The sequence below is a fragment of the Syzygium oleosum genome, unplaced genomic scaffold (genome assembly GCF_021117445.2).
Source record: "Syzygium oleosum isolate NSW1041296 unplaced genomic scaffold, Sole_v2.1 Sole_v2.09, whole genome shotgun sequence".
NCBI classification, from domain to species: Eukaryota; Viridiplantae; Streptophyta; class Magnoliopsida; order Myrtales; family Myrtaceae; genus Syzygium; species Syzygium oleosum.
This window is the reverse complement of record NW_026607493.1, coordinates 9,636,576-9,663,432: the sequence shown is the minus strand read 5'-3', so window position 1 is coordinate 9,663,432 and position 26,857 is coordinate 9,636,576. Positions and strand designations below refer to the sequence as shown.

Below are 26,857 nucleotides of genomic sequence, written 5' to 3'. Positions count from 1 at the left end.
TTCTGCTTTCTTTTTATTTTTATTTTTATTTTTTTTTCAATCCAGCGTTCTTGGGACAAGCAAGACTTGCGGTGTCTGTCCGGACGATGTTGCAGTTCCCGGGGTTCATGACCCAGTTCCCGGAATCGACGAGGATGATTCCGTCGTCGTTCCTGCTGCCGTCGCAGTGGCCTCAGCCCCAGAACGAGGAGCTCCTGCTCGCCCTGGAGGAGTCGGATTTCGACGAAAAGGTGATTCTTTTTCTTGTCTCGATGCGGTCGTTTTCATTCTTGCCTTGTTAATGAGGGGAAGTGCTAGGGAGTTCTTGAAGACCCTTTTGGTTCGGTGGTGATTTTCCGGACCATTCTGACGAGACACCATTTTGGTTTTGTTGTGTTATCAAATTAAGAAGCGGAATTAGAGTTGCTGACAGTGGAGAGAAGCTCGAGGCAGCGCATAACTCTAGTTTGTTCTCTGCGATGTTACGATTGTTGAAGTCTTGTGTCAGCAACACGTCTTTATCTCTGTTTGATGACTGAATTGCTAGAGCTGTGCCCGGATTCGAGCTGCTCTGTGCGCTGATCTGATTTGCTTCTCAATACGGGGTCAAGGATCGAAATGCATCTCGGTAGTCGTTGCAACAAAGACTTGTAATGGGAATTATGCTTTCGGTCTGTTCTACTTGAGTGGAAAAATTAATGCTTGATGCAGAACTGGTGGCATAATGATTGGTTATGAGGAGACATATGCAAAGTAATCGTGATCACGGCTATTCCGTAGAGTTTCAACCATTTGATGAAATCTTTTACATCTCTTTGTGCCATGCCATGTCGGATGGATGGTTCTGTCTTTCATGTGCCTAAGTTGTTGGGTTGTGTAAATACTGAAATGCTCACAGTATTTATTAGTTGTACTTGTAATATTCAATCGACTGAGGAAAGGTATATGAAATTGTGAACAGAGGCATGGTGAAAGGCATTCGTTCTCTTGGTGGCAATACTGAGACAAAAGTTTCTGCTTTGCTTTATGTGAGGAAGGGATGAATATGGTCTTCTTAGGTTCTTTGTTCTAGGCACTTCCTTATTTGATTGTTGAGTGACAAATTTCAGATGGTTTTCTGGCAGCTGCTTTTAATTGCTATTTTGCTTGTTTTCCAAATTGAATGTTGAGTATGGAAGGGTTTAAGGACTTTAAGAGTGCTTAATGATTTCTTTAGCTGTGTTAAGTTATCTGCATCTTCTAGGGAAAACTAGAGTTGAGAGAAGAATGTCGTGGAAATGTATAAATATTCAAATTGGAGCGTGCTAGTGCAGATTGATGAAAAGTGAAATAAAAGAGTACGTATAGTTATAGCTCTGTCGTCACTTCTGAGATCTAGTAATTGGTCCGTTCTTGGTTTAGGTAAAGTCCCATCTTGATGCTACGCTTTGTTCTCTCCTGCTTCGCAGGTGGGCTTCCCTCTTGTAGTGAAGGAATAGGAGGTGTCAAAAAGGCATTGCATTCCCTCTCTAGGCTATGCATGTTTGTTTGTAATTGTTGCCGTTAGACTTGGTGCAATTAAGCTTACATTGCTGGCCTATAAGGACATGCGATGTGGCAATGCACCATGATTGAATATTTTAGTCCCAAGTAACATGCTTGTTCGTAGTTCTTGCCGCTGACTGCTTAACAAGGACACACGATTAACGTTTTGGATTTTGTCATTTTTCTTTCTTATTCGTAATTTACTTGTATGTATATTGTGAACAGTGTAACGAAATCAGAAAGTTGAATAGCAACCTTGTGGTGATCGGGAAAAGTGCTGCTGACATCGATAAAGATGCAGAGGAGGAAGATGCCGATGATGATGACCCGGACAATGCTGATGAGTCTGAAGGTGATGAATTTGAACAGGAAACTGTGTGACATTTCCTTTTGTGTGTGTGTGTGTGTGTGTGTGTGTGTGTGTTTCCCTTCCTCACTACATCAAGAAGAATTTGAGAACTAATGTCAGCTGTGAGTTTACGATGTCCATACTTTTGCTCTGTAATTTTAAGTTGTTCACCCGGAGAGACACCAATGTGATTTTGAAGGAAGGAAAGTGGGAAGTTGTATCCTGGATATCAGTTGAGATTGTTATCTTCTCCTGTCTGAACTGGAGGGACTAGAAATACGAGCTGTGGCCGCATCTACTGACCTTTTCTTGTTGTCATTTCTCCTCTCTCGTTTGCGCTAAACCAGTTTGTATCTTCTTCTACATATCTCGATGGAGAAATTTAGGCCTTCTCTAATATTGTTGTCATTCTACTATTGGTTCTGGTAGTCGGTGAAGTCCATATATTCTCGTTTGTTCACAAAGTGAGAGCTCACATAGTTGCTAGTTTGATTTGTAACCGGTCGAATGACCCTTTCTCTCCTCGTGATTGAATGGATGAATCCTGTGCTGCTGCTATCTCGTCTTGCAAGTTCGAATTGCCAGTTGACAGACTTACGATTCCATAGATAGCTGCTGCATATTTTTTCGTCCGGATTACTGATGGTTTGGATCCCCCTTCTTGTATGAATATGAACTTGGTTATTCTTGTTTCGTGAGGCTTGGGTGGAAGTACCTCATCGCACTTGTCTGTATCATATAGTTAAATCCCGGCTATTCACCGGTTCGGACTGTTCGGTCAGCATCGATAAACTCGTGTGCTGAGGATGATATTTTGGTTGCTGTAGATCGGGGTATATCTTTTGATCGTCGGAGAAGACCCAGTGAAAACTTTTTGGTGTTCACAAATCACAACCACCTATTCGTTGTCTGTTTCTTACAGTCTTAGCACAAGATCGTGGAAACATTTTCTTCTTTGCACGTTTCAATCTCTTGAAGCATGAGAATAAAGATATTGAGCATGTATTTGTTTCGAAAAAAATTTCATGACAAAGGAAAATGTTTTTTTGGAAATTTTGCCGAAAATATATTTTCCTTTTCAGATTGGGAAATTCATTTTTCCAACTTTTTTTTTTGTCTGTCCTACTTTAATTCTCAACTCATTCTCAAACTTTTGCCTCGCCTTTTTACAGAACGTGAGAGTCGAAACCCACATCTGAAACTAAACGTCTCCACCCCTAATCCCCTGAGAAGGTGGGGAATTGACCTCCCCACCTCCCCATTTCCAAGTAGGAAGGGTGGCACCCAAGTGATTCATTTTCCTAACTTTAAGCGCACATATTTTCTTTGATCATAAGTAATTTTCTGTTGATCGATCATTTTCGGCAAAATTAAATGCGTGAAAATTCAGAAAACTAATTTGCGAATTTTTTTTTCACTCGAACAAACACAGTGTGCGTTTGTTTCACGGAAAACGTAATGTTTCTGGAAAATGTTTTCCAGAAATTCATTTTTCAGGAAAATGGTTAATTTTCCTTTGTTTGGTGATTTTTATGGAAAAAGTTTTCTGGTGTTTGGATCTCATTTGGAAAATGATTTCAATCTCATGACTTTATCTTAGGCAAAAAAAAAATCAAATTCTTAAATGATTTTTTTTCTTTTTCTTTTTCCTTCTTCCTCCCTCACCGGTCCGTGCATGTGGCAGGTCATTAACCATCGTCGAGTCTGACGACCAACAAAGGGAGAAAGAAAGAAAAAGAAAAGAAAAATTGAAAAAATAAAAAAAGAAAAGAAAAAAGAAAGATAGAAAAGAAAATATTTTGTTTTTGTTAGAAAAGAAAAGAAAATATTAACAAATTCAAAATAAGCAATTCCGGAAAGTGTTTTCACCTTCTTAGATTAGGGAATTCACTTTGCTAAATTTATGCATGAATGTTTTCCTTGACTGGAAAGTATTTTCGTTTGACTAATTATTTTCAGCGAACCAAACGAGTGAAATTCCGGAAAATGAATTCCCGAAAAATCTCTTCCCTCAAACAAACACACCCTAAGGCTCCGTTCGTTTTACGGAAAATAACTTTCAAGAAAATGTTTTCTAAATCTTTCAATGCTTATTTCACGATAAATAAACTAGCGCGAAACGAAAGGAACCTAAAGATTTGGTTATCTTTCCGAAGACCTAGTATCCATGGCTTGCGCTCCGTTACCTATAGTCCCCTGCCTTTATGATGGCATTTAGGTCAATTTATGTCGCCACCATAAGCCTATTTTTGTACACAAGCCAATTGGACCAAATTTCGATTTAGAATATGCCTTTTCTCGAAAGTGCAGGAAGGTTTCTAGACAAACCATTTTGGACCGAAGTCCGTGTTAGAATATTCACTTTCTCGAGTGCGTTTCTAACTGAATTGCCTAAGTCCATACTCGCTGGCTAATACTTTTAAATTTCTATGGTGATGCCATTTTTTTACGAGGTTTCACGTTTATAATATGCTCATGTAATATAAGCTATCTGTTTTCGCTTAACCGATACAGGAGAAGTCTTAAATAGTTCGAGCAATTTGAGCCAAGATCCCTTTGTCTTTCGCTCCTATTCCGATTGGTAGTCATTATTTTAAATTTAATATCAAATTTAATATTACACGAGCATTGACAAACATCTCATGTGTTTTTAATTCTTTTCTCCTCACAGCAGTCAAGGTGACGGCTCCGCCAACTTTCGGGTGCTTCGATGCGATCTTAAGGGCGCACTTCCTAATATCAATCCGGTGCATTCATAATTAGTCCCAAATCAAGTTTTATAATGATAATTAAGTTCAATTAAAATATTTCCAACCCCCACTTGAAATCGGTTCGAATTGGCTCCGGTTGGCCCCCATTGAATTTCCAACCTATGGTGTCCTGCCCTCTAGTCCAAACGGGCGTTTGATTATCGAATACTCAGACCTTTTCCCCGCCACCTAAATAAGGAAGACAGCATCAAATTTTAATGGTCCAATTTGCCAACTGTCGTGTCCTCCTCACGACCTGCTCACGATCCCCCCCACCCAAATCTACTTTGGGCGCTTTCCCTTCCCCGTTCCTTACTTCACGGTCGAGAATCCCCCCATTAACGTCTTTTCCTTGGGGTGTCAATTAAAACCTTCCCCACATCGCAGCGGCTCGCGCTGCCTTCACGGCTCCTCCTTCCACCACTTCCACCTGTCCCCCGTGGGGCACCAAATCATTAAAGTATTAAGGCTTAATTCGGTTCGATTTAGGGCATATTCCACTTCTTGTTTTAATCAAAGTCTTGATTGATTTGTTTGCGGTTTGACTACGCGTCGGCCCACCACCGCTGCCTTTCGGACAACAAGCATAACCTTCGGCCCCGGAAATTTCGTCGCAAGTGCCAGTGGCCCCCTCCACCACCGGCGGGCCCCCCCCACCACCACCGCCTCTTCAGCTCCGCCCCTCCCGTGCGACCCCCGGCGGCGTTATTCTCCTCCTTCGATGACCTCACTGACCTGCAACACCCACATCAAAAACAGAGCAACCCAAATCAATCACGATACAGAAAATCACTCGAACAGATACGATGAACAGATAAACGACTGAACACACACACGGGGCAAGCTAAATTCAGCGAAGCAAATCGCGGTCGCGAAACTAATGAGGGGGAATGAGAACGTCCGAAATCAACCGCGGCCAGAACGAAGAAGGATTCACGGGCATCACGCGAACGTCTCTAACATATAGCTGGACACGGGGAAATCGGTCGTGTATATGCAGAGGATTCGGTGTTTTTTCATCCATGGCGCATGAGAAAATTTGGTGGGAGGGCGCGAAAACGCATGTCCGAAGTTCCTGAGCCAAAAAAATTTGTTGAAAGGAATCCTGTGGGGGGGAACGAATACTGTACAGACTCATCAGAATCACACTTCTCATTCCGACTGTAATTCTAAAATTCGTTTTCTAAATTTGTGTAATCACTCTATTTTTTTTTATCGTCGTCCTCGTTTCTCTAGATTCTTCTCGAACTTTCCCGTTTCCCGTGTTTCAGTGGCAGTACTTGCAGCCGTGACCGCCGGCCCAAACCCTCCTCGGCTCGACGTAGCAGGGGTAGCAACGCAATGTCTCCGCTCTGACCTGGGAATGTGCCGGCGGCGACCGGCTCCCGGTGCGCCACCGGTCGCCGGCCGCGTGCGTCGGGGAATTGCGGGCGGAGAGGTCGACGCTGGACGCGGAGGACGCGGGCGGGGACACGACCTTGAGCGATTCCGGCGGGGACAGGACGGCTCTGATTTTCTTGGGAGAGGGCGACCCGAGGGAAGCTCTGTCGTACTCCGCGATCAAGTTGGCCAGATCCTCGTCGGACTTCACCGAGATCAGCGTCTCCAGGTCGCCGTCCGGCAGCGCGCACCTCAACACGACGGAGAACCCGCAGAACTCCATCAGCTTCACCATCAGCTCTGCAACCCAAAAAAAAAAAAACACACGGGCACGAACGACTCATCAACACCAATCCTCCGGAACCGAAACCGATCGGAGTCTCTCCGTCGCGACAGACGGCGCTTCATCGAATAAGGACACACACGACGGACGTAAGGACGAACCTGAGTAGGACACGGAGCGGTCGACGGACAGGATCCTGGTGAAGCCGCCGACGTAGCGCAGCTCGCCGTCGGACCTGCGGAGGCCGATCTTGCCGCCGTAGCTGCAGAGGAACTTCAGAGCGCTCGGCGTCTTGCTCGAATCCACTGCAGGTTCCCTCACCATCTTTTTGTACTCGTGAATGTAAGAAGGAGGAGGAGGAGGAAGACGGTTTGAGCTCGTCGGAGTCGGAGGAGGAGCTGGAGGCGGAGGGCTTCAAAACGAAGGGACGAGTCGGGGAGGGTATTTATAGTCGCGGGGGGGGGGGGGGGGTTCTTTGCTTCGGGGCGTAGGTTCGGAGTCGGGTGCGGGTCCGTCACGCGGGTTCAACCGACGAAACGGAATGGACTTTTCCCCCTTTTCTTTTCTTTTCTTTTTTTTTCTCGTTTTACGCCATGTCGGGGCGATATTCGGATATTCCAAGTTTTGGTCGAATGTTAGGGAGGAAAGAGTTGGGGGGGGGGGGGGGGGCCCACCGGGCCCCACTGACGTGGCCCAGTGGCGCCCGACCCTTTCCCTTGAAGCAAAGCCGAGCGTCGGTTTGGTGGCGCCGTCTGGTGCGGCCGACTCCCTTGGCCATAATTTTAGGAAAATTTTAAAAACAAAGGAAAAAAAGAAAAAGAAAAAGAAAAAGAAAAAGGAAATTTTCGGATATTTTTAAATCAAAGAAAATTTTTGACAGCAAGAAAACCCCAAATCGGTATACTCGCGATAAATTTACCCTAAACTAATATTTTAACAACAAAAAACCCCAAACTAGTACATCTGCGACAAATTTACCCTCCGATAATTTTCGTTAGATTGGATTAATACTACAAAAAAAAATCACAAACTAGTACACGTGTGACAAACGGAGGTAAAACCTCAAACCAGTAACCCCGTCAACTGTCACGCGTTATCCAACTCAGCAATTTAACGATAAAATTTAACGGAAATTAATGGAGGGTAAATTTGTCTTGGACGTACCATTTTGGAGTTTTTTGTGATCAAAAAATTAGTTCCGGATAAAATTGTAACGAGAGTACCAGTTTGAGATTTTTCATGGTATTATTCATTTTTATTATCGCATCAAAAACAAAAAAAGGTGTGCCAAAAAATAAAATATATTAGTTCACTGGAATCCCGGCAGACACGTTCCTCGACAGAGCTCTAATTTTGTTGACCCAGGCTCCCAGTTCTCGTCGTGGAAACTTCATGTCTCGATCGGGACAAGATACCGCGAATAAAATAAGACATTACGAAGCGTGTCCTAGATCGGAGAAGGAACCGTTTACCTAGGACGCAGTACGTTGCAAGGCAGGTGGCCCGTAACGGCGGGAAGGAATCGGGGGGGTCGGTCCCGCTAAGGTACATTTGACTAGGAGCTGGATGGCATATTCTTTTAGATTCCCAAAGTTTCGGTCGGTCCAACACTCCCAATGACAAGGAAACACATACGAGCGAGAACGGGGGCTTCCTTGGAAAAAACAGTAGCGTGTTCTTCGAGGTTTGAAGCTTTTCATATTGGAAAAGCGAACTAGTAGGGAATTTGGCTTTTTTTTGGAGGGTCGTATTAACACGGATCGCGCTACATCCGTAAAATGCGCGTAGCAAGAGTATGTAATTTTCAAAATATCGATGGTACATGTCATGATGAACGTCGTGCTCAATTTGATGACCTGACAATGTTTGTTTTTCTTTCTGTCTCGCTTATCTTTTCTATGTACATATGTGTGCGGTACTGACGGAGATCGAATTCTGGACTTAATACTTTCTGGTCCCGCTCTCCAATCTCTTTACCAGTAGAGCTGGTGTTCGTGGTGGCCTAACAATGTGCTAAAGGGTGCTTTTTTATAGATATTTTTGTTTTTATCAGTGTAATTTTCAGTCGGTTTCGGTGACTTAGTCAACATTCTAGGTTCATACGGAGCTGCGAAAGCTCTTCGTCAAATGGCGTGCGTTGCCATGGGGCCAAGGCATTTGCAAAGACTGTTTACTTTTTTTTGGGTTTGACTTGGAGGTCTTCCAAGTCTCGAAGCACATGCTTCGCCGAAACGTTCGACTTCGGCTGACCGGGATTCGCGTTCGTATGGACCTAGTCGGGGGCGACATGCAGGTGAACGGATCTGGGTTCCGGTACGATCGCGCGACGTGGGAAGATGCTGGCCCGCTCGATATTTTCGGGGTGCGTGCGCGGACGAATGAGGGGGTATGGGGGACACGTGGAGGCCTGTCCGGGGCATCAGTTTGGACCGTAGCTTGAGATTCTACTTCTGGGTTCAGTCCACATCGAGCCTAGTGCTAACGTACAGGATCAATGGGCGTCATCCAGTGGCACTGGCTTGTTCAGAATTCATATCTGGTGTCTCTTTCTCCTACCGAGAAACGGACGATAACGGGCAGATTCCTCACGTATGGCCCAGGTTGAGGATGATGAAGATGACGGGATTGGCGCTGTCGACCATTGGAATGACATGACGTGCATTCCCTCGATATTCCAATCCGACGTTTCGGTTCGCGCTAGTGGATTCAAATGGAATGGGAACGCGTGGTCCCCGTTCGCTCGCGAGGCATTTCTGGTCCTGGTGGATCCTCCCTGTGCTCCCACTTTTATGGGTGAGCAGATGATAATAGGATTCTTGACAGACCTTATCAAATATTTTAATGACTACCCTTAACCAAATACGTCTAACAAGAGAATTTGATCATGACTGGAGCTTCCTAATGAGGCCGCGTAGCGCAGAAAGAGCCGGAGTTGATTGGTTCTTGATTAGTGTACAGGGAATGCAATCAGCTTGTGCTGTTGAATTTAAGACTCAGAAAGGCCTGATAGATGGAAATGAACTTGAGAAGTTGGCTCTTCTCGTATGCACTCATACAAGTTAAGATGATGTCAATACATCTGTACAAGCTGGAACACTAAGCTGGATCCCTACACTTGCATCACAGTTCTCTTAGGAACCGATAATCTCAATCTGTTCCGACTTTTGATTAGAGCGTGAAGTTGAGGGAATGGAAAGTGAATTTGGATCTCCTCTTAGCCCCGCAACCTCGACCAATTTGCTGCAGTGATTTGGCTACCGACTCTTTCATCGATTCGGGACCACACACCAAGACTCCGAAATCGGATCCTCCGGTTTCGTTTGGAAACTTGGTAAAGATATCTGTTGAAGTTAATGATGTCCAAGGTTAAGGCACGTGGTCTTCCGAGTTTGAAGGTCCTTGATCAAACGTAAATAGGTCGATTATCAAGAAGTAAGGAGATACGAGTGCATGAAACTGAAAAATTACCTTGGAAATTAGGCCTGCCTCCATAATGGACTTCGTGTTCCTGAAGAGGGTCATTTGGCTCTGTCGAACTTGGCTCCGTGAAACCGCCTGCTTTTTTGGGAGACGTCGGAGGAACTGCTTTCTTAATTCTTTTCCATCTCAGCATAAGCGCCACGGTCATGCTGACTACAACGGATATGACAAAACAAGAAACGAGAATAAGATCAACCACCCAAGATGGGCTTTTTGTTTGGCTGTCCGCACCCTTAGGCTTGAGGGTGCCGGCTTTCTTTTCCGATGGTACAAAAATGTGGTTGAAACATATGAGGAGAACAAAGAACAGAATCGATGCAATTCCAAGTATTGCAGCTAGTACAGTTGGCTTATCAAACCCGTGGACTGCATAACTTGTAGCTTTTGCATCGAAATGCACAATCTGCCCTTGAGATAGCGCATCTTGAAGGACTCTTGCGGCTGCATCTGGCTGCTCCTCCCGGGTCACGTAAACCTTCAGTTTCAGATGCAATTTCCCCAAAGACTGATTGCGAAGTATATGCGAAATCGAGCTCAACAGGGACATTTCCTGGGATCTCTTTACAACGTGAATGAGTTGAATCTTTTCAGGGAATTTGTATCGGCTGCTTCCTTGGGCCGACACAATCTCCTGCAAAATGCTCAGATACGGCGTTATCCCGATTCCCCCGGCTATCAGGAGCATACTGTCATATCTGCAGAAAGTATGTTTCGCTTTCAGTACTCGGGAAATTCGTAAGCATGTAGTTAGCAGTTAGCACATGAAAAAGATCACTACCAAGGCTTTTGAGCCAACCTGAGGAAATCAACAGTGGAAGGCCCATATGGACCTTCAATTGCCACCCGTATGCACTCTGTCCGATGAGTATCTGAATTTAGCTCCTCGGTTATCAAACGACAGAGGGAACTTGTCCACCATCCTTCGCATTTGATCATCAACGACATCGTGTCCTCCTGAACGTTGGAGCTGGAAGTTATGCTGAAGGCATGCCACTGAAGTTTGGAAATTCTCGGAACATTCATAAAAACCACACTAGTCGGAGAGTATTTCAGTTCTGCAAGTAATAATAAGTTAAATAGCCTGCTTTAAAGAAACTTAAACTGTGATGATGTGCATATATTCGGAGTGCTAAACAGGAGCAAAGTTGGATTTACTCGGGTCCTTTGGCAGGGTAAGCTCGATAGCTTCACAAGGCAAGACTTTCGCTGAAAGAAGGCAAGTGTACGGTCTTGATTGTATGATCCTGAGCAGCTTGTCCAGGCCAAACAAAAAGATTCCAGGAAACACCATGTAGAAATGTCTATCCCCAGCATGAAACAAGTAAAACAATATGAACACTGTGTACAAATGGTGCGTGTAATAGAAAATTTCGAATTGCTTTCTCCTGATAAAAGGAAGAGACGTGATCCAAATAACAATCCCCAATACAAGAGCGATCTCTCCGGCGAGGTATATACGGCCCGTCTTTTGCCATTTCCATACCTGCTTATTAAAAAAGAGTGAGTGCGGTGGAAATCCAATTGTTGTTGCCGGGCATAATGCTGTTACTTCAACTGAGCCGAAAGAAAATTAAAGATCACCTCATCCTGGATTACATGGCTGACCCCCCAGATGAGCAAGGTGCTTGCACCGTGGAAAGTAGCGAAAAGTATCATCGCGGTGCCGAGCCACGTATGGTATCTCACAGAAGCTTCGAACTGGATGCCTAGCAAGCGAAGCACGGGCATGACCCGCAAAATAGGCAAGAAAAGCAGAGCCAAGGAGGCTTCTGCTAGTAGCCCAAACCGAGTTGCTACTCTCAGGTACTTCAGTTGCCATCTGAAATAAAGCCATTACTAGTTAGCGCATATTTAAACACATAACTACTTTGGTTTAAGTAGCGATTGCTTGCACTCACATGCTCAGTTTAAGTGATTTAATTGGCATCAGATGCTCGAAGTCATGAGAGATGCGGCAGTAGAAAGTCCATGCCAGGAAAATAACGAACATGAGAATTCCCAGGATCTCTACTACTGATAGGATACCCACAAGGCTGTTCACTATGATTGGATAGGAGAGAGCCGATACCGAAGTCTTCCTTTGCCTACTGCCAAATATTAATAGGAAAAGAGAATGGTTTGACACTCCATACAGTGAACAGATATATTAATTAACCATCCAACTTAAGCTTTCTACCACCTGCTTATCGCGCTGCTCGCTGTATCACTCAGGTACAGGGATCCAATAATGGCAAGAGCAATGATAGGAAAGGTGTAGACAGCGAAATTGAGACCTGAAAATAGAGGGAACACAAAATTACTCGTCCTACAATGATTTGGATGTGTGATCAATACGACTCGCTCTTTGTTTGTGTTTCTGTCAATAAGAAATGATTGGTGCAGCTTCAATTTTCGAACCTAGTACCAGTAATCGAACCCTATGAACTATGGTATTAAAGTGGAAGAGGCTGCTTTCAGCTATGACTCTAGCCTCTAGGTTAGATGTAAAAGACAATAGGGTAATACCGTAATAGCCAAAAACCGTGCCGCGAGCACTATCCTCGGCTCCCTTCCATTTCCTCGTCCACATTTCCGTGGGCTTGAGGATCCAAAGGGCAACCCAACCGGCAAACACCGAGATCATCAGTGCCTTTAGGAGAGCGAGAACTGTTGCTCTTGCCATCATGACCATCTTCCGAGTGGCTTACTCTGTTCGCTCGAGGCACGGAGCGGTGGCTGTCTCTTTATAGCGAAAATCTAATAGAGACATCCTCCAGGGGATGATACAGTTACGATGATTTGTGGCTTAGCCCCACCGCGACTCAAGAGTGGCCTATCACTTCCGGAGCCACTTCAACATAGTTGGAAGAATGTATCATGATCTTCAAATCTAAAGCGCTGAGATATGTATCATATAGCGACGCCTGCATCACAGTAGAATATTCTGGCCCTTCATCACTACCAAATCGATCCAATAAGGAGAAAAAGTAGGTGGGCCAGTTCTCTCGTGGGGTGGACTGTGGTGAGGATGATGATTGAGAAAGTTTTCCTGTTTTTGTAGATACGAACTTCGGATCTGTGTCAATTCCTGTCTATTGCGAGATCAGTTCAGTGACATTGTTCATGCCTTTTGCTCTCTGTATTAATGTGGTCCAATACTTAGTTAGTGGACTAAATGGTCCCACTTTCCACTACTCCTTCCCACGTCTTTCTTGCTTATCCTCGTGATTTTGACTCTTCTCTTTGGGTTGGAATGAAAGTGGGAACCCAAGAATTTAGCTATAACCGGTACACAGATTTCAAATGAATAGATTGATGGGATCGAAAGTTATTTGCCTTTGCTGTTGATATTGCTGTTGATATCAAGATGGCTATCTAAATACCCAGATCACATTGAGAGACTTTTTTTTTATTTTCTCAAAACACAGACATTATCAATGGAATTTGTTTGTCAACAGCAGAAGAAAAGAGCTTCAGTTCATTAATCAGAAGGCAAGAACTGATTTCTAACACAGAGAGAGAGAGAGAGTAGAATAAATAGATTGATGTTCTGTGAGCCATTCTCGTTCTCTCAAAGAGTGATGATGGCACTGGATCAAGTGTTATCCTTTTACTTCGGAGTGTGCTCTCTGCTCGCTCATCAGAGGAAAACTTTTTTCCTTTTCTGGCACAAAATTGAATTCCGAAGTGTGGTGTGGGTCAAGAACAGGAATGCAACCATGTGGATTCCTAGGAGTTAGCACTTTGTCAGACAAACTGGGTGAGTGACCATGTCTCCCCGATGCAACCAGTTGGTTCCAAGAACCGAATCTTCCAGGTTTAAGTTTTGACCAGACAGCAGAAAGGAGAGAGTTTGTCTACTTGCTTTCGGTAAAAAACAAAAGGAGTCCAGTGCGTTCCTGCTCGAAAAGCACTCGAATCAGCTGAGAGGTTGATAAAAATTGGAATCCACGAGCAGGAAACCCACAAAAAGCAATCTCTCCAACTCCTATTGAATTTGAAACACCCAGAATCCATCAAACGGATTCGAGGCATCATCCTTCAACTTTGAGATATGCCTCGGATTCTAGAATGCTAGTTATCGAAATTGCAATCTCCATACCTTGGCTACTAATAACGGGGTGATCAAGACTCGTTGAACACCCAATTAATCTTCACCGGACACGACAGTCTCCCGTCCTGCATACATATATATCACCTGATAATTACCGACATAGATATCTATGCTCCTCGGGCGGCCCCAACTCATAGCTGCAACCCCATGTAAGGAAAGGAAAGTCCTTCACCGGTGATATAATAAATCTGTAGCTAGAACTAGAAGTCCCATACCAACGATTCCTTATGCATCTGTCTTCCCAGTTTCATCCTCCTTCAATTAGAACCAAGTGCTAAAAGCGACGATGCAAAAACAAAGGCCCGGACCAAATTGGGCGACACCGTTACCAAAGAACTTCGGCTCATCATAAGATCCAATTCCAAATTGGTCCAGCCACGTCCTCGAGCCTCTCCACCCAAAAAAGTCCCAAACTCATTTAAATATAAAAGCCATGCTTTTTATATTTGAATAGTAAAAGAAAAAAGGGCTCCCAAAAGATTTGTGGAGTTCCAATTCTTGTCTGTCTGTTCCAATTCATCAAGTTGCAAACGGGTAATTAGGGCAAATTGCATATCCGCCCCCAAGCTTTCAGGATCGTTGCACATTGCCCCCTGAAGTTTCGATTTTTGCAATTTACCCCTAAATTTCGGAAGTCGGTTGCAGTGTGTCCCCTGGCGTTGACTTTGAGTAAATTTTGCTATCACAACCGATTTCACAAAGTCGAGGGGCAAAATTGCAAAAATTAAAACATTAGAGGGCAACTTGCCGAGATCCCAAAAAAGTTAGGAGGGGGGGAATTTAGTTCTCGATCGAGACTACCACTCAAAACCAATTAAGTTCTCCCCTTAGGATTCCCTCCGTCGAGTTAGACACACAACTTTTGTGAAAAGTTAAAGCATGCTTTTGGATCTTTTCATGGCTTCCTCTTTGGTTTCACCATGCCTTCTTTCTATAGCCATGTATGGAGATGTAACAATTTTGATTTTTATTGAGAAAGTCAAAAGGTTACTTTATGATTTTCACAAATTGGACCGTACCCCTTTTTCTCTGTTCGGGTATTGGGCGCCCATCAGATTAATGTGTTTGCCTTTTGACTCGGGAGTCGTTTGCACGAAAAAGGCTTTTCATGAGTTTGGGGAAGCATAGTAGTCAAAGCAGCTCAACATCGTTTATTGAGCTAGAGTGGAATATGAGGTGCCATCTTTATCCCCATCAAGAGATACATGTGCATGTGCCTAACTATAGGGCCATTCCATATCCTCACCTTTTTCAAAAGCACGTTGATGATCGATAGACATCCGATTTTTCTCCATTGGTGGCTCTGGATCCGACAGACGTAAGATTGGACTCCGCACAAGCTCGAGCGTTCCTGTGTCATCCGATATGTGAGGCAGATCACTTGTGCATCTCGAGTGACACGTCTAATCGCGCGCAACATATGTGATCTTTTTCCTATAAGCCTGATTCGTTATTGTTTGACCGATTTTCTAAACTTATTCCCAGTGAAAAAATTGAAAAAAAAAAACTCATAAGCCAAATTATTAGATAGGAATTTTGGCGAGAGAAAAAATAAAAAAATTATTAGGTCATCTTGAACCCTTCTCTCTCTCCCCAAAAGTTAGCTAAAAGAGTAAAGCTTTTCCTGACACTTATGAACCGACCACCAGCTCTAATAACCTCCCCTCACAAGACTGTGTAAGCTGGGTCGGAGCAGTAATAATCAATATTTTCTGTGTAACTGTGGAGTATAAACTTGTTAGTAAGTTTTGATACATGTGTTTGGTGATATTGGGCCTCTCTCACCCGTGAAACTAGCTCAAAATGTGAGAATTTTTCTCACATTTATAAACTTACCATCACACCTAAATTATTAGCTGGTTGCATGTTAATGCACTGAGCCTGAGAAAACAAGGAAACAAGACCCAAACTATATAAACTTTCCAATTAGTAGAAAAGACTTTGGCCAAAGAAAAAACATATGAAGAGAAGACAAAAAAATATAAACAAAATATTTTGGGACTTTGGCCAGGTCTATTCTAGTCTACAGCTGAACCCAAAGCCTGCAAAAACTAGACAAAAGAGAATCTGACCATCCCTCTCTCTCTCTCTCTCACCTTTCGTGCGCATTGAGAGCAACGACTCTTCCCTTGTATGACACCAAGTCTACTCTCTCTTTAATTGTTATCCACGCCTCTCACACTTCATCATCTCGGCCCCTTCTTCTCCTTCTTTTACCCTTTTTCTCTAGTGGCCATTGCTCCATTCGGGGAGAGAGAGAGAGGGGCACGGGGAGAGACAGAATGGAGGTAGAAGATGATTGCTTGCAGGGTGAGACGGTGCAGTATTGCACCTCAAGAACAATGGTGTCCCCAGAAATAGTGGAGATTGGCGAGGAGAGCAGAAGCGTGGACGTGGGCAGCAACGACGTGTACGTGGCCGTCGGGAGAGACGACATGGATGTTGTCAAATGGGCTCTTGATCACCACGTTGTCTCGTCGGCTCCTCATCATGCTCGCGTCTTCCTTGTTCATATCTTCCCCCCTGTCGCTTACATTCCCACACCAGGTGACATCTGGTTAACATTACGCTCGTTCTGGGATTCTGAGTCTCTCCTGTGATGGGTCTTGCTCTAAGCATTGATGGGTCGTCATTTTTCTTTCTTAAAGATGGTTATTTTTTGTGTACCACCCAGAAAAATTGAATCTTTTCGTCGAGGGCATTCTTCAAAGCGGATGAAAATTTGCTCAGAGTCCCAAGGTCTTGATGACCTTTCTCACTGTCCTTTGTCTACACAAAAGTTTAGGCACTTGAAGAAACGATACATCATTGATACTTCTTGGTTGCTTCTTTACATAAAATTTCGTTCGATTTTCTCGTTTATGTGTCGTTTAAGGAAAAGCAATCATTTTTAAGGAAGGGAAAGTTCTTAGAAAGGAAATAAGTTGCTTCTCCTAGTCCCTTCAAGTTCATTACATAGGTTTTACCATATCCGCATTGGTTGTCCGGAAACAATTTTGTTTATTCCAAGTCGTTCCGATTTGAGGGTAACCAAGACTGGCAATGTGGAATTTGGGGCATCAGGTGAAACAAAAGCATATTCCAATCGGACCAACAAACAGTTGAATTGACAGACACACTTAGATAGTTGGAACTGTTTCTGTACTCATTAAAGCGTCGATCCGAAACTGCTTGCGTCTGTCTATTGTAAATGCTTGTTGTTTTTGGATATACTGTTCAATTTGATGCTAAGCAGGAATTTTTTCTTCTTGAATTCACGTCGATTTACTTCCCCTGCTCAAGTTTTTTTGTCCTTTGAATTGTCTAAACGGAACTTCAGTTGGAAGATTATCGAGGAGCCAACTGAGCCAAGACCAAGTGAGAGTTTACCTGAATGAAGAGAGTAACAGGAGAAGGAACCTCCTGCAGAAGTACATTCGCCTGTGCGCCGATGCCAAGGTATATCTCCGAACTCTTATTGTCATCTCATACCACCAGCGCTGTCACATTGCAAAGTCCTGACTACTGAATTTAGATTGCACATTACAGGTGACTGTGGACTCGATGCTTATTGAGCACGGAAACATTGCAAAAGCTATTCTCGATTTAATCCCTGTTGTTAATATTACCAAGCTAGTTATTGGAACCAAACGTGCGCCTTACTCAAGGTGAGGTTATCGCCGATTTCCCGAGAATCTGAGAAGGGATTTTGATTTTCGGTTCATTTTTTAATTCACTTCAAACAAATAGTTAATTGCCTTGACATTTTCCCATCTTAAGGCGATTGACAAAGAAATTGGCAAAAGGAGAATTTGTGAAAAAGCATGCCCCAGATTATTGTGAGGTCACTGTTGTTTACGATGGCCAGAAGGTCTCAGACAACGAGAGAGCGAGAGAGCTGAATCGTCCAAACGAGGTGTCGAGTTCATCGGGAAAAGAAGTTGCTCGCCACTCCGAAAGGAACTTTTTTGAGTGCATGTGCTTTTCAGGCAAGTTCAACTGATCAACATAGTTGCATTAACAATAGAAATTGACATGTATATTTGATCTACCTGCCACATCCAACAAGGAATGCTGTCGTTGTAAGCTATTTCATGATTAGAAACGCACATTTGGAGCTTTTCAGCTTGTATGTAACTACGTATGCACACTTCGGGTGGAGTACGTTTAGGAGTCTTGAACTACAGTGTTTCTTCAGACATCCAAAAAAACTTGACCATATCAAAACTGAACTACGGAAAAACTTGACCATAGCCCAGCGCCTTGGTTTATCATTCTTCTCTTGTTGGATATGTTTTTCTCTTATCAGGTGTTAAATCAGATAGTTTCATCCATAAACTTCACTATCCAGGATATGTAATATGTGAGGGTGATCTGGATTTGTGATACTAAGAAAGCCGGCCAATGAAATTAGGCAGACACGCATGTAGGCATGAGCACATCCCTGCTCTATTTGTTTTGAAAAATCTTTGAAAAGTTGGCCATTGTACTAGAAGTTTACGCAGATTTGCATGCAGCATGTAGGACGAAAATCGAAGAAATTCAAGCGTGTATCAGACCTAGGAAGGATTGCCGTAAAAACACAGCGAAACACAAACAGCATCACCACGATGATCAACAATCCAAGTAAGAGCGATCGAGAAAATGGTCTTCAAGCCGAGGGAGGGACCTTCCTACACACATGTTTCACACGATAATTGATCTGTTCAGCGCATGAGACGGGGAATGCAGATGAACAACAATAATACGATGGCGCAGACATAGTCGACTTCTCATGACAGAAAGCCAAAACGGAACTCAGATACTAGTGTAACCCAATGAGATATCAGAGGAAATTTGTAATAGCACACAGCCTCTAGTTTTGAGTAGAAGAGGCTGTCTAGAACCCACTATTCCGTCTGAAGAAAAAGTTCATTAGATGTGATGTTCAGCATCAGGCTGAAGAAGACACATACACAAGGCAGTACAAGCCCCTTTTCTTATCCTTTTTCTTTTTTTTTGTGAGAGAGAGAGAGATGGGGGGGTTCTACAAGATTACAAGCTTTTGGATGAGAGGCAGACGAAGAAAAACAGTTTACAGCCCTTGAAATTGCCTTTCCTTGTCATCTCCAAAAGTTGATTCTGAAAGCTACTGGAAAGAACCTCATTTCCCACTTTTTTCATGAGTCTTGTTCTTTTATTTTTTTTTCCCTTTCAAGCACCACTTTCGCCATTTCTCAAACCCTTCTCTGTATGAGTGTATCTGAAGTTGCACAAGATTTCCTCATAGTAAGAACATGCGGATCAATAACATAACATGTACAAACGTAGCAGTGGATGCGGAGGACTTGTCCTTCAATTTCTTTTTGCCTTCTGAGAGAATTTTCCTTTTCTCCCTACTTGTCCTTGATGGGACAGACTGTTACATGCTGCGTGTTTATACGCTACTTCCCTGCATAGTCATGAACGGCTATAGTTTGGTCCAAAGAGAGTTTGGTTTCAACTATCAAGCCGAATTTTTAGGCACGAGTTAGGCCTTCCTCTGTAGGCACAGCAAATAAATCTACCCAAAAAGAGATCTCTTGAAAATCCAATGAACATTGCAGCACGATTACTTTCGCAATGGAACTTAAATTTCCCTTCTTTTTCCTACCGAAGATAATAAAATCCAACTGATAAACCCTTCATTTACTTTCCGGTTTGATTTCTGAAATCACCGTTTTTTTTTTGCGAGACATAACTTTATGAATCAGATAATCTCGAAATCAAGTACGTTAGGTGCCTCATTAGCGTCAAAACCATTCACACTCAATGAATAAGCGCTCAGGGTGCATTTGTATCACATGAAAATGAATGATCCGGAAAACGTATTCCTGAAAATGACTGCCGTATCGCTTACAAAAAAGAATAAGCGAAAGATATGTCCATCATCCATGAAAATGAAAATGAATATGTTTAGACACAACATTTTCCATTAACTAATCATTTCAAGTGATACAAGTGATCATTTTTAAGAAATTTTTTTTTCAAATCATCCATTTCCCGCGAAACAAACGGATCATCGTAATCGAATGATGACCTCGACCTTCGGATTATTTGCATCATGTCATCATGTGAAGAAAAAATTGGCATAAAATATGGGCCAACACCAGATGAACCCAATCTATTGTAGAAATTGTCCACAAGCCCAATCTCATCATGCAAGGCCCAAGCCCATCATCCCTCCAAGGGCAAATCAGTAAATCCGGACCCCTCATCCTCAACCTCCTCAAAAACCCTAGCTCCCCCCCTTCCCCCCTCATTCCTCGCCTCTCGCCGCCCGCCCGCCTGCCCGCACCGCCGCTTCCCGTCCCCCGACCCCTTCTTCCGCAGGGAGAGAGATGACCACCCGATTCAAGAAGAACCGGAAGAAGCGCGGCCACGTGAGCGCCGGCCACGGCCGCATCGGGAAGCACCGGAAGCACCCCGGCGGCCGCGGGAACGCCGGGGGGATGCACCACCACCGCATCCTCTTCGACAAGTACCACCCGGGCTACTTCGGCAAGGTCGGCATGCGGTACTTCCACAAGCTCCGCAACAAGTTCTACTCCCCCATCGTCAACGTCGAGAAGCTCTGGTCCCTCGTCCCCCAGGACGTGAAGGACAAGGCCTCCGAGGACAGCGCGCCCGTGATCGACGTGACCCAGTTCGGGTACTTCAAGGTCCTGGGCAAGGGGGTGCTGCCGGGGAAGCAGCCGGTCGTGGTGAAGGCGAAGCTGATCTCGAAGATCGCGGAGAAGAAGATCAAGGAGGCCGGTGGTGCGGTTGTGCTCACTGCTTAGGTGAATCAAAGTTTGTTCCTTTTCTTCTTTTTAGTGCTGATTTTGTTGGTTTTGGTTACCGAAGTTGTGTTATTGTTTTTGGGGAATAGTTGTATCAGATGAGAATGGGGCGTTATTGTCACATTGCTTGTCGAATGCTGATAAATTTTGAGCACGGTGTCTTTCTTGGTCAATGGTTTGATCTGTTTCATGGAGGCAAATGGTAACTTTTCTTTTGGATTCGTTGGTGTTCCTAGTGTTTTACTTCGTTGTTGTTGTTGTTTGTCTTTTGAGGAATTATTAGGAAAATCCGGGTCGCAGTTCCTCATCTAGCCCGGTGTGTGAACTTCACTTGTGCGAAATCCGCCATTATATGAGAGAAAAGCCTGCGCTTAATGCCTATTGTGGATGATTGAAGTAATTTGGGCATTTTATGAAAATTGTGGATGAAACTATTGTTGCATTGGATGTATTGTAACTGCTGGTCGCTAGCTAGCGAGTTGCCGTGGTCAGCAAAGTCGGTGATCATTCGCGCACGATGCTTCCTCCTCAATGTAAATGGTTCAGACAGATTTGGCCAAAGGATGTTCTTTGGAAATGTTTTTCTGTATGGCACGAATCCTGTGTTCTACTTGCTGTGAAATACCTAGGAAAAACTCAAGTAAAAGGATTACGTTTGCTTTGGATGTATTCACAGTGTAGTGGAAGTTTAAACCAGAATTTACCTTCCCTTTTGGGATTGATGATTTTGAAGGCATTTCACCCTTGTGTGGTTGGAATTAGCTTAAAAGATGAGGACATGGACAGGACGAGAGAGCTTAGTATCTCGGAAGATGAGTAAAGTTATTTGTGGCAAAGGATTTTAAACTATGATTTGTATTTGTTAGAGAGTACTTAGAAATGCCAATCCTTGCATTCTCATCACGACGTTGTCGAGTTGCAGAGTGCGCCGCCGCACTCACTATGGCACATGCTTCTCCTATGACTTGAACAGTTCGGTAAAACTTGTTTAAAATGATACCACCTGGATCGTGAAGGAGCTGAGTGCTGACGCAAAGTCTATGCATGACAGACCAATCAACTGAGAACTCTGGGGCTATACCTTGAGCGTTCTGGTATTGTGTGCTTCCATGTCGATCATCAACAGCTACATGCCTTTACTTTCGAACTGAACTCCACAACCAACTTCTCTAGGTATTGTCACCTAGAGTTACCTCGTGTGCGACAGTTGATTCTTTGACGGACACGCACCTTTTCCAAGTTCTCTATGTGCCACTGTTTGTTTGTCATCCAACAATAGCTATTGGCTTCGACCGACTGTCAATCAACTGGATGAACCTCTGCTGGTCCTCCTTATGTTAATCGGCCACTCCTTCTGGCTCCTAAGAGTTCCTTTGGTTTTTCTTTCCAAACTCGCCAGCATCTTTCATAATACCTTTAAGACACCATCAAGTTTTGTATTCACTGGCGATGTCACTTGAAAACTTTTTAACTACGAAATCTCTACAGTATGAAAGGACAATGACTAATCTCTCTGTATTAGGGTACGTGTTTTTGAGTCATTTCGTTGGGAAAGTTTCATTCAGAAGACAGGTGACTTGCAATGAAAGCGAGGCTGCTCTAGTTTTATATCATTACTTCGGTATACGGAGTTGGAGGTTCTTGTAGCAGTTGACTCGTCCATGTAATTGGAGGATCACCAGCCCTGGTCATGTGCCTATTCCATGTAAATTAACTTTCCGCTCTCGGTGGGGTTCATTGGCTTGGTGAGTGGAGAAACTCCTGCGTACGTCCCAATGTGTGCAAACGGGAAGGTTCTCTTCGAGATCACTGAAAGGTTCTCTTTGTCTGACCAAAAAAAGAAAAAAAGGAAAGGTTCTCTTTGAGATCACCGGAAGGTTGTATCAACTTTTGAGGAGAAAAGTACATCAGAGTCTTAATATTAGTGTACAGTCTCAACGAGTCTTAATTCTTTCGATTGACACAATAAATCTCAACCCTTACTCGCCCCATTTGGTTTAGCATTCTCAAGGGACTTTTGACCTCGAAAGCCAATGCTGGAGCGTTTGGCAAGCATTTCCAATAGGCTTTCGGCCGAAAGCCAGCATTGGGAATGCTCAAAGCTCAAAACTTGTCCGGACCAGCTTTGAGCTTTTAGTATTTACCAAATGCTAAAACCAATTTTTTTTATTTCAAACTACCTTAACTTATTTTTTAATATTCTGGTTTTGCCCCTTTGTTACTGTTCATCTTCTTTGCGCTTCGGTGAGGGCCGACGACACCGGATTCGGACAGCGAAGGACAAGGTGGTCGTTGCCAAATCTGGCTCGCTGGCGGCCGTAGGCCTTCGCCGGCTCCGGCGAAGGGTAAGGTTTTTTTTTTAATAAAAAAGAAAATCCCAAAGCCCTTTACAAAAAAAAAATTAGCCAAATACTATTTGGGCCAAAGTAGTTTCACAATTTTTTTTTTATCAAACGCCATTTGTATTTCTCCAAATGGTTTTAACCTAAAGGTATTTGCATTCTCCAAAAACTCTTTTGCAAAGTTGAACCAAATGGGTCCATTGAAAGGGCAATAGCATTTCAGTTAGTACAACGAAGCTTCTTCACGTGAGGACTGCTATGTATGCGATTTCCACTTGCTAAAGATGCAGTCCAATGCCCAAAGGAGGTTATCGCACTTACTGAAAATGATTTGGAACTCTATTTTACATATCGACAGTCTTAGGATTCGAATGCATTTTATACATAAAGTGCAGGATTTTGGATGAGAACCTTCCCGTTTTTAATCTTTCGTTGGTTCAGGCGTATGTGTGTCGGCAGATATTGTTCTTGTGGAAGGTTCTGAAAAGCGAAAGAGTAGTGAAAAATCATGATTTAGAATATCATCATGGTTGTTAACCATGGCATGATGAAAGTTGACAGCGGACAAGTTCGAAAGCAACCACCATGACAATAGCACTCTAACCGCAAGATGCCTCGCGTAAAAGCAGAAAGGTGAAGACCCCGAAAGTTACAATCATGTAAAATTTTGGGGGGGAGGGAACAAAAAAGTACTATTGCAACGCCGTCGCGATCTAGGGGGCACAACATATTATCTCACAATGCTTGGAAAAATAACACATCATCTCATTCGTTACAATATAGGAAGAATACCCTGCAACAGACATGAACTGACATGTTCATATCGGCTCTCGGAAGATATCGAAATGTGCCTGTAATATCTGCTCATCTGACAGTGACATTGAGGGGTGATCGCTATGGAAATCTACCGCAGCGTGAGCATGAAGGTGTTCCTCTTGCCATGACATTGACTTGAGTTCTTCAGACCCTGTCACGTTTACCTGAAACTGATACAGAGGGTCCAACTCCTTGTCATTGACCCAGGGTAAATCTTCGTTTTCCGCCGCAGTGTTCAGCCGGAACTCGGCATCGTTGCTGATGTTGTTTGAGCTGTTGCTGCAATATTTCTTCGCTTCGTGGAAGAACAAACAGCTCATTCTGGAGACCAGGTTGTCAGCTGTGTTCTTGTTCCCATGTTCAAAATCCATTGAGCTCGACGCTGATGAGAACGGAGCGGCATTCATCGCAAAGTATCCTGGATCGACCAGTCTCGATTTGGCACCATGGCGGACAGGGGTGATGGCAGTATGGAATTCTAAGGAGGATGCAGGATCAAACAGTGCCCTGTTGAGGTAGACCTCTCCAATTGATGATTCCATTGGTCCACCATGCATACCATCCATAGGAAATGCTGGTTCTTTTGCTCTTAGGCCTGATATATCTCGACTTCCCTTGAACTCCTGCAGCGCTTGCGCTGCCTCAATCTCTAGGCAATTCTCAGACTTGCTTTTTAATTCTCTAAGTGGCTTGTGGGTAACCGGGTCGATACCTTGTTTCATCAGCTTCTTCCTCACGTACGAGTTCCAGAAGTTCTTTACCTCATTATCGGTTCGTCCGGGCAATTGTGTGGCAATTTGAGCCCACCTGGATATAATGAAAGGGTCAAATATGAAAGTGGCAATTGTACATTGTCTTTTTCTTGTGCCGAAGAATTGTAACTCGTCAGCGTCGATACCTGTTTCCTAGAACTGCATGAAGAGTGATGATGAGATCCTCCTCTTGCTGTGAAAACATGCCTCTCTTCAGGTCAGGCCTTAAATAGTTGATCCACCTCAATCTGCAACTCTTTCCACATCTCTGCAAACCTGCAAAAGGATAAAACAGTTGCATTTTGAGAATTCAAGTGTTTCTGAAGAACACGGAAGATTACAAATGCCCAGGAGCTCGAATGCGGAGTCTCACCGGCCAGTTTCGGAACGGAGCTCCAGCAACCCACCCCGTGTCTAGTAATGTAATTGAACAGTTTCTCGTCTTCTTCAGGCGACCATAAACCTTTCCTCACTTTCTGATTACACGAGCTACGTCCCATTTGGAAAAAAATTGGAAACTTGAGGTGGCCTCCTCTAAGCAGTCATTCCCTAAATAAGAGTGCTTTGAGGAAAATGAGAAACGGGAAAATGTGGTGGTTAGTGGGTGGGAAGTGAAGTTTTCATGAGGATTTAAAGTGAACAGTCGCTAACCATACTTATACCTCAAGTTGGTGTTTGTGTGGGGAGAGAGAGAGAGAGAGAGAGAGCAAAGCAATTTGGTGAAGGCAATCAAGTGGTGTTTACGCAAATCTGATTCTTCTTTTGCATTGAGAGTGGATTAGTTTTGAAGACATCTCAGTTCCTCCAAGAGAGAGAGACGTGTGAGATAACTACGCAGGAGTGAGTACTTAGTACTTGAATATGAGTATGAATACAGACGTTGTCCCATGAATGCTGGAGGAGAACAACAGCGGTGGGGATTGGCTTGTGCCGCCAAGATTGATTCCTTATCATAAAGCAATGTGGGCTCCTTTAAAGCAAGTTTTGGTCCACTTACGATCACATGCTACTCGACAACTACCGCTCACAAGAGTTAACGTCTACCTTATCCTTCATCATAGCACTCGTTTCTGCAGTTCTGGTCCATGAAACATTGCAAAGATATCAATCACTATTCTCTAAGTAGCGGTAATCGGCATCATGAAGAGCCAAACTAACCCGTCATGCGTGACGACACGAGTCATGAACAGGTCAATTTCATTTGCTTCGCCTCTTGCAGGACATGGGAGTCGAAACCCACATCTGAAACTACACGTCCCCATCCCTAGCCATCCCGAGAATGTGGGGATTCTGATAGCGCATACCGCGTGTAGAAGCGAATCACCAATGTAATCATTTGGAACCTTATCTATTCTGCAAATTGCTCTTCACAAAAGCCTCATCTCACTGGGTCGCTCCTTTCTTTCCTTTTCTGATAGCTTTCAAAAAGTAGCATCACCTTTTAAATCTTTGCCTTGAGCACATGAACTTTGGCACCAATTTATTTAAAAGATAATCCCACAGAATAATTCCTGAATTTTGCCCAATGGCACATCAATATTTCAATTTTTTTTATCTCACCAATACCCCCAAATTTGCGGCGCTGACACAAAAATACATTCCGTTCGACTTCCATCCATAATGACCGTTTAAAGAAGAGTCGGCTCAACTGTAAACTAACCCTCGTTTGACGATTCAAGTCTAGCGGATTCGGCAAAACTTCCGAATGGTCTCGGGTAGTGGAGTAGGCAACAAATTGGAGCCGATCCACCGTAAATCGGCGAAGCATTTCTCTATCCCTAGTCTTTGTATTAACATGCATATTGCATGTCCGATAATTTGCCTAACTCGTATTTGTACATAAGTACCAATTTTTTGGTGCATATTCTATATGTTTGGGGAAATGACAGATGTCAAGCCTAGAGCAGCAGATTCATAATTTTCTGGCGAAGGAATTTACCAACCAGAGCAAACGTCTCAAGACGTTGCGACAATTCTTCCCGGGGAGCAAGATCAAGGACATCTTCCTCAAAAGAGAGATGCTCGGGTTGTTCGGCGAGTGTTTCGACTGAACAGCGAGACTCGGCCATTCTTGCAGGACGAACATATTGAGAAGAGGGGAATTCGATGATCAGATGAGTTAGAGCGCGAATGATAACTATTTTCATCCCCGGCCTTATTTCTGGCTAGAAATTGAAACATCCATTTTCTATTCCCTAGACGAGTTTTTGAGTGAAAAGTAGCACTCGATAACGAAACAAAATTACTATTCTCAGAATAAAAATTCGTTTGATAGTTATTCTTAAATTTCTGTTCCCAGCGGGCGGCCGATGAGCGGTGGTGGGCAGTGG

The 26,857-nt window shown here is 43.7% G+C and overlaps 6 protein-coding genes across 8 annotated transcripts; 3 read left to right on the top strand and 3 right to left on the bottom strand.

Moving 5' to 3' along the window:
* LOC115692687 (uncharacterized) lies at positions 1-2,170 on the top strand. Its single transcript, XM_030619631.2, has 2 exons — positions 1-230; positions 1,729-2,170. Exons 1-2 carry the CDS (start codon positions 87-89, stop codon positions 1,882-1,884), a joined length of 300 nt encoding a protein of 99 aa, XP_030475491.1. The 5' UTR covers positions 1-86; the 3' UTR covers positions 1,885-2,170.
* A 3,495-nt stretch (positions 2,171-5,665) lies between these two features.
* Positions 5,666-6,688, bottom strand: LOC115692673 (uncharacterized). The gene is made up of 2 exons (XM_030619605.2): positions 6,427-6,688; positions 5,666-6,282 (listed from the first exon to the last, which is right to left on the bottom strand). The coding sequence occupies exons 1-2, from the start codon at positions 6,587-6,589 to the stop codon at positions 5,870-5,872; spliced, it is 576 nt and encodes a 191-aa protein (XP_030475465.1). The 5' UTR covers positions 6,590-6,688; the 3' UTR covers positions 5,666-5,869.
* A 2,594-nt stretch (positions 6,689-9,282) lies between these two features.
* On the bottom strand, positions 9,283-12,689 carry LOC115692650 (ferric reduction oxidase 8, mitochondrial). 2 transcript variants are annotated; one of them, XM_030619591.2, is made up of 8 exons: positions 12,251-12,689; positions 11,925-12,018; positions 11,644-11,829; positions 11,327-11,564; positions 10,901-11,228; positions 10,542-10,800; positions 9,734-10,440; positions 9,283-9,606 (listed from the first exon to the last, which is right to left on the bottom strand). In XM_030619591.2, exons 1-8 carry the CDS (start codon positions 12,414-12,416, stop codon positions 9,434-9,436), a joined length of 2,151 nt encoding a protein of 716 aa, XP_030475451.1. In that variant the 5' UTR covers positions 12,417-12,689; the 3' UTR covers positions 9,283-9,433. The 2 variants fall into 2 exon arrangements, with proteins under 2 accessions (XP_030475451.1, XP_030475441.1); XM_030619581.2 differs by having other exon boundaries at positions 11,644-11,832; positions 12,251-12,686.
* A 3,187-nt stretch (positions 12,690-15,876) lies between these two features.
* Positions 15,877-18,982, top strand: LOC115692662 (U-box domain-containing protein 33-like). Of its 2 annotated transcripts, XM_030619598.2 has the most exons (5): positions 15,877-16,385; positions 17,158-17,276; positions 17,367-17,485; positions 17,598-17,806; positions 18,335-18,982. In XM_030619598.2, exons 1-5 carry the CDS (start codon positions 16,121-16,123, stop codon positions 18,445-18,447), a joined length of 825 nt encoding a protein of 274 aa, XP_030475458.1. In that variant the 5' UTR covers positions 15,877-16,120; the 3' UTR covers positions 18,448-18,982. The 2 variants fall into 2 exon arrangements, with proteins under 2 accessions (XP_030475458.1, XP_056170207.1); XM_056314232.1 differs by lacking the exon at positions 18,335-18,982 and having other exon boundaries at positions 15,880-16,385; positions 17,598-18,070.
* Positions 18,983-20,096: 1,114 nt separating this feature from the next.
* Positions 20,097-20,838, top strand: LOC115692682 (60S ribosomal protein L27a-3). Its single transcript, XM_030619619.2, has one exon. The coding sequence runs from the start codon at positions 20,177-20,179 to the stop codon at positions 20,615-20,617; it is 441 nt and encodes a 146-aa protein (XP_030475479.1). The 5' UTR covers positions 20,097-20,176; the 3' UTR covers positions 20,618-20,838.
* Positions 20,839-23,559: 2,721 nt separating this feature from the next.
* On the bottom strand, positions 23,560-25,365 carry LOC115661924 (transcription factor MYB53-like). The gene is made up of 3 exons (XM_030584120.2): positions 24,901-25,365; positions 24,674-24,803; positions 23,560-24,582 (listed from the first exon to the last, which is right to left on the bottom strand). Exons 1-3 carry the CDS (start codon positions 25,025-25,027, stop codon positions 23,778-23,780), a joined length of 1,062 nt encoding a protein of 353 aa, XP_030439980.1. The 5' UTR covers positions 25,028-25,365; the 3' UTR covers positions 23,560-23,777.
* Between the last annotated feature and the right edge of the window lie 1,492 nt (positions 25,366-26,857).